We start from the raw sequence: 12,500 nt of genomic DNA on the forward strand, positions 1-12,500 counted from the left end.
GATGTGATGTGTGGCTCTGTGCATGTGATTAATCTCAGCGCCTCTCCGCTCTCTCTGTGAAGCGACGGCTGAAATGCAGCACTGATGCCAAACTGCGGCTGTCATCGGCTCTCTCTCGCGGTTTTCCTCTGGCATGTGCTTCAGGACACGTGTGATTTATGAGGAACAGAGCGGCTGTCATTGACAGGAAGGACATTCTGACGTGCTTTTGTTTTGATCTCAGCCTTTAGCCAAATAGTCATTCACTCACTGTTTTAGGCTGCTTTTGTTTTAGGTGAGAAAATCCAAAAATAAGTTGCACACTTTACACCAGCAATTCATCAGGATGAAGTCAATAAATGTGATGTAGAAACAGTTTTTTTACTTGTAAATTGCTACAAAGAAACTGTGAGAAACACATGGAATTAAATATGAAATTTTGAGGCAGAAAAACTGAAATTTTAGTAAAATGTACTCCAAAGATCTTTTTTAACTTCAAAAAATGATTTAAAATATATATATATAAAAAAAAACAATGCAATGGAATATGGGCTATTATTTATATATTATTTTATATATTATATATTTGTAAATTTTTGTTATTAAATTAAATGTATATAAAAAGTCAGCAAATCAATCTAAAAACCCCCTATAAAATCTCTCCGCAAAGTATATTATATATTTCTTTAAAATATACATAAAACAATGTGGAATATCATTTATACTTCATATATAGATCATATATATATATATATAATATATATATATAATATATATATATATCTTATAGTAGATAAAAGAAAATGTAAAAAAATATATAAAATGGAAATATTTTAATATGAAATAATTAATATTTTAATTTAATAATTAAAAAGTTTATTAATATTAAGATATTATTTATATATATATAAACAATCAATGCAATGGAAAGTGGACTAATATCTAACTACATATATATAATTTAATTAATTAAAAAGTAACAAAACAAAATATAAAATTAAAATAATTATATTCTAATTTCTATATATTAATTCTAATTTCAAATATTTTAATTTTGATTTCTACCATGTAATTTACAATAACAAACATCACGCGGGTTAAAAAAAAAAAAAAAAAAAAAAAAAAAAAAATATATATATTATATATCTATATTATATATATATATATATATATATATAATATATATTATATTCATTTATATATATATATATATATTTTTTTTTTTCTTTTTTTTTTTCAGTCTGTAAAGTGTCTAAATCATCTTTGAACACTAAATATTAATTTTTTACAGAATTTTTTGTTCCTGAACCAAAATGTTAAACACTTAAGAATTATTCTGAATAGATGACAGAATGTGGAGTGAACACTACAGTGTGTGTGTGTGTGTGTGTGTGTGTGTGTGTGTGTGTGTGTGTGTGTCAGACGTTCACAGCCTGGTGTAACTCTCACCTGAGGAAAGCAGGAACGCAGATCGAGAACATCGAGGAGGATTTGAGGAACGGGCTGAAGCTGATGCTGCTGCTGGAGGTCATCTCAGGTACGTCTGTGCTCCTCAGGAGGACGTTTGCAGGTTCTTCGGTCTCTCGCTGACCGTTTGTTTCCCTCCAGGTGAAAGGCTTCCCAGACCGGACAGAGGAAAGATGCGCTTCCACAAAATCGCCAATGTGAACAAAGCCCTGGACTACATCACCAGCAAAGGAGTGAAGCTGGTGTCCATCGGCGCCGAGGGTGAGAGAGATACACTGACGAGAAAGAACACACTAAAAAAAAAGAACTTAAGAAAATAACAGCTTTAAACACTTGGACTGCCAGGTAAACGTATCGGGGCTATAACTCGGCTTTTAAGCAGGAACGTTCTGATGATAATGTTTGATGCATTTTTCTAAATGTATTAAAATCCTGCTCAAGTTGGACAAGGGAGGGAAAGATGCGCTTCTCCAGTCACAGGCGCTAAACTCGTATCTCGACTCTGCTTAAACTCCTGAAACACGACTCTGCTTCATTTTCTGAAAGAATTTATTAAAATCCTAATAAACAATCAAAACACAGATCAACAATCATTACACAAAAGAACAACAATCCAATATGAAAGAACATCATTCTGCATTTTAAATCCTGAATCTCTTGGTAGACAGTGAATCAGTTTGATTCAGTTTGATTCAATTTGATTCAATCTCTTGGTAGACAGTGAATCAGTTTGATTCAGTTTGATTCAATTTGATTCACTAGTCATAGGTTTTTGATTCAGTTCAGGAGTGATTTTTGCGAACTCAATTTGATTTGAGTTGATTTGATTGAGTTCAATCCGAATTCGATTAATGATTTGAGGATTATGTAAACGTTTCTTCTAATGTGTCTGATCATAATTACAGCATGTTTTGCAAATAACTGTGAATAAGGAAATATTATACAGGGTAGAATCAATTTTCTAAATTGTTAAATATTTAAAAAATATTTAAAATAATTAATAATATTAAAAATAATTAAATTAAATAATTAATTAATATTTAAAAATATATGTATTTTACTTTGTTTTTTAATCAGAGCAACATAATATTATTATTTGAAATATGACATATATATATATATATATATATATATATATATATATATATAATATATATATATATATATATATATATCCTATATATATATATGGTTTTTATTAATATTTTGAATGAGCTATTTTTTTCATGAGCTTTTGTAATTAAAAAAAAATAATTATTACTAAATATTTATATTTTTAAAATTCAAAAAAATTTTATATAAAAAAAAAAAAATAATAAATAATATTATTTACTAACAACACAAAAAAAAAAAAATGGAATGCAAAGTGGATTCAAAAAGTGTAAAATATATATTAAAAAAATGAATCAATAAATAAAGTGAAATGTAAATAATAAAATGCAAATATTTTAATACTTAAAAAAAAATCCATGTCATATTATTGCACAGTTATTTGCATGAATTAAGCTAGTAAAATATCCTAATTCTGATCTCTTTTTTTTCCCAAGCACATTTGACCAATTCCAAACCACATCAATCTTAATAACTGCTATTAATTTTGTATTATTATGTGCTTGGGAAAAAGAAAATATGATCAGAAAATTAACATACCTAATAATTATGCATGTACTGTATTTTAATACTTTTAAAAGGGCCTACCGTGTAATATTATTGCACAGTTATTTGCATGAATGAAGCTAGTAAGATGTCAAACTGGAGCGTGTCTGTTGGATCCTCAGAGATTGTCGATGGGAATGTGAAGATGACTCTGGGAATGATCTGGACCATCATCCTGCGCTTCGCCATCCAGGACATCTCAGTGGAGGGTAAGAGAGATTCACACGGACTGCATCTCATGAGACCAACACATGTTTAACCCTGATTCTCTGTCAGAAACCTCGGCTAAAGAAGGGCTCCTGCTGTGGTGTCAGAGGAAGACGGCTCCGTACAGGAACGTCAACGTGCAGAACTTCCACTGCAGGTACAGTACATGCACATCTAGTTTATTTCACACGCTCTGTTTTGACTTTCGTCCTGCTAAAGTCTGCTCTCCCTGGTTCAGCTGGAAGGACGGTCTGGCGTTCTGTGCACTCATTCACAGACACAGACCCGACCTGATCGACTACGCCAAACTCAAGAAGGTCTCTGCGCGAGATGTGTGTGTGTGTGTGTGTGTGTGTGTGTGTGTGTGTGTTAACTAACAGAAGACTCACCTACAAAATCATCCACACAAACCACTTTACATGCAGCACTCTTTTTAAGGCATGTTGTTTTAGTATACTAGTATAGTTTTACTAATATTTTAAATGAGCTTTTTATTTTTATACCTTTTAATTTTAAAATATTAGTTACATTTTTAATAATACTGTTATTTTTATTATTATAACTTTTTTCATTTTTTAAATATATTTTTTTATTATTAATTTTAATTTTAATTTTTTTTATTAAATATTTAATTTACTTTTTATTTAAGTATTAGTTTTAGTTCAATTTCTTTCTTTCTCTTTATTTAATTTCTTAATACATTTTTATTTTATACATTTTTTTTATTTTATTTCCAATAATTTTAGTGCTTTGACTTAAACTAAACGAAATTCAGAAATGACTAAAATAAATAAGTTTTTCATCTAATATTTATATTTTATTTCAGCTTTATTTCAATTAATTACAATGTTTTAATTGTTTCATATACTATTATATTTTTTATTAATAGTTTGAATTGGCATTTATATTTATACTTTCAGTTTTCATTTTAATTTTAGTTACATTTTTTATAATTTTGTAATGTAATTTTGTCAATTTTTTTTTGTTTTTGCTTATTTTTAAAATACTGCTATTTAAGATTCATTTATTTTAACGTCAGTATTTATTTAATTGTTTGTTTGTTTTATTTAATTTTTAATTTTATTTCCAGTTATTTTAGTGCTTTGACTTAAACTAAATGAAAATGAGAAATGACTGAAATAAGTTTTTCATCTATTATTTATATTTTATTTTATTTCAGTTTTATTTCAATTACCAAAAATATTTTAATATTTTTATAAATATATAATGACCCTGGTTTTAGGATGCCGTTTGTATTCTAATTACTGATCGTAACAAACTTCTGGTTATAGTCTTAGACACTAGTGCTTTAACAAAAATACATGCTTCACATTTCTGATTTGAAAATCTCCTGCACCTCAGACTGTAATGCACATTATTTGTGCTTTTACCAAACTGAGGGATGAGAACTCTTTCCAGGGTGGTTTTGCTAAAGACTGAGAGATGATGGCAGGTTTCTGTCACAGATGTTCTGTCAGAGCTGATCGTTCTCTCTGCTCTGAATGATGCGAGTCATTTGATCATCGAGAACTGCTTGAATGACCGGACAGGATTTAACGGGATCCCTCACACTGACCGATAATCCTGAAGACCGCGTCTGAAACCAGAACTGGTTAACAGGCGTCGCATGAAGAGCGTCATGATCTAATTTCAACCTTCAACCCAGTTCCCAGAAACAAAAAAAAAAAAAATCAAAACTAAAAAACTAGCAAATTATCAATTTTCCATTTCCCTTTTACATTTGTCAGAGGTGTGTGTGTGTGTGTGTGTGTTGGGGGGGGGTCGCTTTAACCCGCGGCAACAGTGTAAAAGTTGCCCATTTTTGAGGTAAAACTGAGGACTTGGCAACACTGATCTCAGCCTGCAAGAACAAAAGCACTTCAGGAGACAGTGATATTTTAGCATCGAGACCATTATTTTTAATAAATTTTAAGATAATTGATAAAAAAAAAAAAAATATAAAAATTTAAATTAAAAAAAAATATTTTATATTGATTTTTTTATTTTTGTTATATATATGTATATATATAATAACAAATATTTTGTTTATATTTTAACATTGTAACACAGATGCTTTTGATGGTTTTTGTTTTAGTTAACTATACTAATCCTCTCAGAGGCTTTTGCTAATCACTTAAATGAGTTTGAAATGTTGTACGGATGTAGTGCTGTGATTAATTCAAACGAGCCCATCATGAGCCGTGCGCTTCATTGCTCTGGTTTTCTCCGAGCAGGACGATCATCTTGGAAATCTCAGTCTGGCTTTAGAAATCGCAGAGAAACACTTGGACATCCCGAAAATGCTGGACCCTGAAGGTAAAGACACCTTACAGGATCATGAGCTCTGATCGCTCTGTGCTTGGTACATGAAGACAGAATACTGATATCAAATTAATGCATTTATTATAAACACTCATATTTAATAAATATTAAAAAATTTTATTAATAGTATTTTTTGCATCTTTTGTTTTCCAATGTTGCAGTTTTAGTATCATTAATATACTATTATAGTTTTTGTTAATACTTTAAATTAGATTTTATTTTTAATATTTTGTTTTAGTTAAAGTTTTAGTAATTTTGTTGCGTTTTTGTCATTTTTAGTATTTTTTTTAAATATTTCTATATAGTTTTCATTCATTTTTATTTATTAGTTTTAGTTGAGTTAATTTGAGTTATTTTAGCACTTCGAGTTAAACTTTAAAGAAAATGAAAAATGCCGCATTGGCAGCTATCTGAAATAAAATAAGTTTAAGTTTTTTAATATTTTATTTCAGTAAATATTTGTTTCAAATAATGACTTTTATGCTTTTAATTTTAGTTTTAGTTAATGATAATAACCCTCTTTCAGGCGTCAGGAATATTTTTTCTATTAAATATTACATTTTCTATTAAATATTAAATATTATTTTTTTAAAATATTAAATATTCCCCTTTGTGTTATTTTAGCATCACTAATATAGTTTTTATTAGTATTTTCAACTAGATTTTGTTTTTCATTTTCATAAAATTTTTAAATATTTTAACAATATTTTAAAATATTAAAATATACATTTTAGTAATTTCGTAGTGTGTTTTTGTCATGCTTATTAGGTTGTTTATTACTAAATGTTATTATTAGAAACATTTATTTTAGTTTTAGTTAACGATAATAACCCTGTTGATGCATTAATATTGAATATGCAACAGCAGGTGTGTGATTTTGTCAGCAGCTTTGTGATAAATAAATAATCACGTATTTAAAGATTTTAAATGCACGTTCTAAAAGTGCACGTGTCACGTGACTGCTGTATTATTATTATACAACAATACCGTCCTGCTGAACTCAGGAGCAGATTTAGCGAACACAGCTGTCTGCGTGTCGTGTTACTATCATGCACCTCATGACCTGACGGCCTTCAGCAATCCATCCCAGAATGCAATGCAAATATTCCCCTCTGATGTGTGTGCAATGGTGGACTCACTTAGATCATCGTGTTTAAGGCTAAGCAGTGTTTTAAGCATATGTCTTGTATTTGTGTGTGTGACTGTATGTCTCTCTCTGTGCTCCAGACATCATTAACACCCCGAAGCCTGACGAGCGGGCCATCATGACGTATGTGTCCTGCTTCTATCACGCGTTTGCTGGAGCAGAACAGGTACTTCTGCACTAACTGTAAGCTATGCATCTGATTAAAGAGAGACAGATGCATCATGGGTAATTTCAAAGGCAGTACAGAAGTCATGTGACATCGGTGTGTTTATAGGCAGAAACGGCGGCTAATAGAACCAGAAAATTACTTAGAAATAATAAAGAAAACCAAAAAATGAACAACACACACAAACAAACACACACACACACAAAAACACACACAAAAAAAAAAATAAAAAATAAAAATATATATATATAATTTTATAAATAAAAAAAAAAAATACTTTTATTCATCAAGGATGCATTAAATTGCTCAAAAGTGGCAGTAAAGACATTTATAATGTTACAAAAGATTGTTTTTTTCAAATAAACAATGTTCTTTTAAACTTTCTATTCATCTGTGAATCCTGAAAAATAAAATGTATCAGTTTCCACAAAAATATTGTGCAGCACAACTGTGTTCAACATTTGATAATAATCAGAAATGTTTCTTGAGCAGCAAATCATCATATTAGAATGATTTCTGAAGATCATGTGACACTGAAGACTGGAGTAATGATGCTGAAAATACAGCTGCGCATCACAGAAATAAATTACACTTTAATAGAGATTCACATAGAAAACAGCTGTTTTAAATTATAATAATATTTCATAATTTTCACAATATTTTTGATCTAATAAATGCAGCCCTGTTGAGCAGAAGAGACTTATTTTAAAAACAATACAAATCTTGCTGACCCCAAACTTTTGAATGCTAGTGTTTATATGTGTGTGTTTCTTTTGTCTCTTGCAGTTGCTGGAGTGGATCCGTCGCACCACGCCGTGGCTGGAGAAACGAACCCCTGAGAACACAGTGGATGCCATGAGACGCAAGCTGGAGGATTTCAGAGACTACCGCCGCATTCACAAACCACCCAAAGTCCAGGAGAAATGTCAGCTGGAGATCAACTTCAACACACTGCAGACCAAACTCCACATCAGCCACAGACCTGCGTTCATGCCCTCCGAGGGGAAGATGGTGTCTGTAAGAGACACACACCACACACACACAGACACACACACACACACACACACACACACACATACACATACACAATCACACACACACACACACACACAAACACACACACAAAAAAAAAAAACACAGATCCTGTCATCAGATCCTGACATCAACTTAACCCATAACCCGTGTGTGTGTGTGTGTGTGTGTGTGTGTGTGTGCAGGACATCGCGGCGGCGTGGCAGGGTCTGGATCAGGCTGAGAAGGGTTATGAGGAGTGGCTGCTCACTGAGATCAGGCGTCTGGAGCGTGTGGAGCACCTGGCTGAGAAGTTCAAGCAGAAAGCAGCAACACACGAGAGCTGGGCACAGGGTGAGATACTGCAGGACACACACCGGCAACAAACACCTGACCTAAACACTTTTGAAGGAATAATTCACCCAAAAATGAACATTGTGGACCACTCTAGAAAGTGTTTGGCATCATTTAAAAATATTAATATGCACAAGCATAAATCTGATGTAGGAGATAATTGAAATAATAATAATTATAATAATAATAATAATAATAAGATAGATAGATAATAGATAGATAGATATATATATATATATATTATATATATATATACAGTATATATATAGATGTGATGTTTGTTTTATTTATTTATTTATTTATTTATTAAATAATAATTATTTATACATTTTTTTGTATGAGGTTAATATAAAACAATAACATATCAATATAAATATAAATATACATTCTTCAAATATTTTGTTCTTTTATTCCAAAAAGAAAGAAATAATAACTTAATTTAAATACTAAATATATAAATCTTTATAAAGTCTTTATAAATAGCAATAGCATCATCACTTTCAAGTTTGAAAGCTGCATTTGAATATGCACGTGTAAGAGATGATGACATAATAATAATACAATATGATAATAGTAATAATATTCATAATAATGATAAATGTTGTATGTGATGTCTATGATGCTTATTTTGTGTTTTTTTTTTATAAATATTAAATTTTTACTATTTAATATACAATGTATTCTTGTCTTCCAAAAAAGCAACTAAATTCAAATGACGAACAAGCAAAATCAGATGTAAGAGATGATGACATAATAATCCTACATAATAATAAAGGAATAAAGATCTGATGTTTATGATGCTTATTTAATTCAATTTTTTTTATTTGCATGCATGCATGATGTAAATGATGGCAGAATTTTAATTTTGCCAGAACTCTTCCTTAAATTTGTCAGCAGTGCAACGGAGCAGCTTTTTGACCCAATGCAAAAGTTTTAAAGAGCTCTGAGCTGTGTATTTAGTGTGTGTGTGTGTGTGTGTGTGTGCACTGCAGGAAAGGATCAGCTGTTGACTCTGAAGGATTACGAGAGCGCGTCCCTGACGGAGTTGAGAGCTCTGCTGCGGAAACATGAGGCATTTGAGAGTGACCTGGCAGCACATCAGGACAGAGTGGAGCAGATCGCCGCCATAGCACAGGAACTCAAGTATGACCACTTCCTGTCTGCTCCTCATGGTGTTACACTGCAGGTTTGGGGTCATGTAAGCGACAGCCTGATTTTAACTGTCAGCTATTGCTTATAACATGGATTAAGGAAAGACACTACAGGCAAAAACTTTATTTTTCATTCACTGGTCCATTTTGCCTCCATAACAAGTTATTTCAGTATTTAAGTGAAACGAAAACATCCAAAAGACAGTTTTAAGAGTTTATTTTATTGCACTTCATCTATTTGCAGCTGTAGATTTCAGTTATAATACATATCTTTTAAAGTTTTTTCTCCACTTCAGCAGCACTTACATACACCAAAACTTAGAGTTTTATTCCTCTCAATATTCTGAAGGTTTTTACTGAGGGGTTTGTTCATATGTCATTCATTCTGGTTTATGCAACATTTTATTTCTAAAAACATGGTGAAAATGTATTTTTTTCTGTCTATTGACAGTATTTTTTTTTTATTTATGGAGTAATAAAAAGAGAAATGCAAAAACCCCTCTGGAAAAACCTTTAGCTTTAATATGTCAACAAAATCAAACAAAGATTTTGAAATTAGGCTTTATCCAGCGTTCTGAAAATGTATGCAAATGAATGCATATTTAATTACTGTAGATAATGATTTTTTTAATATTTAAACATAACATTTTAGAAAACCTTTTTGTAATCTATTAATTAAATGTTTATGCTTCCATAACATGCCTTTTTTTCAGACTAGCAGAATGAAAACATCCAAAAGACACTTTTAAGTGTTTATTTTATTGCACTTTTATCTATTTGCACCTTTAGATTTCAATTACAGTACATATATTTAAAAGTTTTTTCTCCACTTCAGCAGCACATGCATACACCAGGTTTTACAGTTTTATTCCTCTCTATGTTCTGAAGGTTTTTACTGAGGGGTTTGTTCATATTTCATTCACACTGATTTATATGACATTTTACTTCTAAAAACATGGTGAAAATGCATTTTATTCGGTCTGTTGACTGTATTTTCTGATTTATAGAGTGATAAAAAGGAGAAATTCAAAATCCCCTCTGAAAAAACCTTTAACTCTAATATTTAAACAAAATCAGACAAAGATTTTGGATCTGGCCTTATCCAATGTTCTGCAAATGTATGCAAATTAGTGCATATATTTAATTATATAACGCATTGTGCATATTTAAAAATTATTATATTTTAGAAAACGTATAATTTAATTCAATGTTTATGCTTCCATAACATGTCTTATTTCAGACTAGTGGAAGAAAAACATCCAAAATACACATTCAAGAGCTTTTTTTATTTTTAATTGCACTTTATCTATTTCTGTCTGTAGATTTCAATTGCAATAGATATCTTTAAAAGTTTTTTTCTTAATTTCAGCTGTACTTACATTCACCAAAACTTACAGTTTTATTCCTATCTATATTATGAATGTTTTTACTGAGGGGTTTGTTCGTATATCATTCGCCTGGTTTTATACAGCATTTTATTCCTAAAAACCGTGAAAATTACTTGTTTTCCGTCTGTTGGGAGTATTTTCTGATTTATGATATGATAAAAAGAGAAATCCAAAATCCCCTCAGTAAAAACCTTTAGCTTTAATATGGCAACAAAATCAAACAAGAAATTTTAAATTTGGCTTTATCCAGTGTTCTGGAAATGTATGCAAATTAGTGCATATTTAATTAGATAACACGTAATTTGCATATTTAAACATAGCATTTTAGAAAACTTGTAATACTTTTTTTTTAAATCTATTATTTCAGTGTTTACCCTATTCATCTGTGGTGTCTTGACCCCACTTGTGTTCATTTCTATAAAGAAACCACCTGAACATGTGTTTGGCGTCTTTCTCGAGATGCCTTGTGTTTAAAACAGCAGCGAGTGTTTTAAATGTGTTCCCGGCTGCAGAGGTAAGTGAATGTGGCAGCAGAGTTGGGTTTCTATTGTTCTAAATGCAGTCAGACCAGCTGTCAGATTCCCTCTGTGACAATGAGTCAGTGTTGTACCAGGAAACACACACACACCTCAGTATATATTCAGCGCTCTATTTGTAGAAGCTGCGTTCAGTTGTTCATTTCAGTGCGTCAAAGTGACAGAGGCATCTGAACGCTTACATCAGCTCCTCTGATCTGCTCTGAAACGCTGTCAACACCTCGATCAGAACAGGTGCCGCTGCCATCAGGAACATCATGAGCGTCTATAGGAATCTTGTTAAATGTGTCCTAAGGGCACACTCCTAAAAGGATGCTCAAGTTGACCGACCGTACTCAGATTGTTTGTTTGTATTGATACATTTGATTCAGTCAGCTTTGCATTTCATTCTGCCAAAAGCAGTTCTAAGCATTCACAAATCAAAATACATTTACTGGACAAGCAAAATGACTTAAGATATTAAGTCTTGTTTTCTGAAAAATGAATCAAAATTAAGTTTTTACTTAAAAAAAATAAAATAGAAATAAATAACAGTAGGGTCAGAAAAATAAAGTTTTCCCTTTGAATTAAGTTGCTTTTTCTGACCCCATATTTTTATACATTTCTCAGAAAACAAGACTTTCAGTTGATTTTCAAAATGATTTCAAAATGTTTAGATTTTTGCACTGGAAAGCATGACAAAAATACTAAGTAAGAAAATAATTTTTTGCAGTTTATGCTGCAAAATTGCTTCTTTAGTTTTTTTGCCTTGTCTCTTAATTTGACTTTTTGCCTTCTCAAAACAATCATATTTTAATTTCAAGACGTAATTTTTAGAATCTACCTGGTGATTTTATTTTAAATGGAACTTTAGTGTAGAATCTTGTTTGATTCTTGTGGAATTTCAGTACATCTATTATGATCTTGTTGGATATCGTGATTTTGAACGGAACTTCAAATGTCTTTCTGTTGGACAGTTAAATTACGGAGGATGCTTTGGGAGTTTTAAACCCTAAAATATTATCTTTACATTCCTGTGTCCTATAAGAGTGTTAAACCCTAATGCTGTCTAATATAAATGTAAACTATAATGCATTTGTAAGAGCTTATCTGTTTGCATTAGCCATCATGAGTCTG

At 30.9% G+C, this 12,500-nt stretch overlaps 1 protein-coding gene across 1 annotated transcript in view; it reads left to right on the top strand.

Moving 5' to 3' along the window:
- The window catches only part of zgc:165653 (uncharacterized protein LOC100006671 homolog), a 22,220-nt gene that overhangs the window by 3,266 nt on the left and 6,454 nt on the right, over positions 1 to 12,500 (top strand). Inside the window, 11 exon segments of the mRNA XM_042768210.1 lie at positions 1,402 to 1,516; positions 1,588 to 1,707; positions 3,225 to 3,311; positions 3,379 to 3,466; positions 3,548 to 3,626; positions 5,544 to 5,625; positions 6,859 to 6,944; positions 7,053 to 7,141; positions 7,727 to 7,961; positions 8,162 to 8,309; positions 9,302 to 9,452. Of these exon segments, the coding sequence (XP_042624144.1) occupies positions 1,402 to 1,516; positions 1,588 to 1,707; positions 3,225 to 3,311; positions 3,379 to 3,466; positions 3,548 to 3,626; positions 5,544 to 5,625; positions 6,859 to 6,944; positions 7,053 to 7,141; positions 7,727 to 7,961; positions 8,162 to 8,309; positions 9,302 to 9,452 (1,280 nt within the window).

The sequence above is a fragment of the Cyprinus carpio genome, chromosome A12 (genome assembly GCF_018340385.1).
Source record: "Cyprinus carpio isolate SPL01 chromosome A12, ASM1834038v1, whole genome shotgun sequence".
NCBI classification, from domain to species: Eukaryota; Metazoa; Chordata; class Actinopteri; order Cypriniformes; family Cyprinidae; genus Cyprinus; species Cyprinus carpio.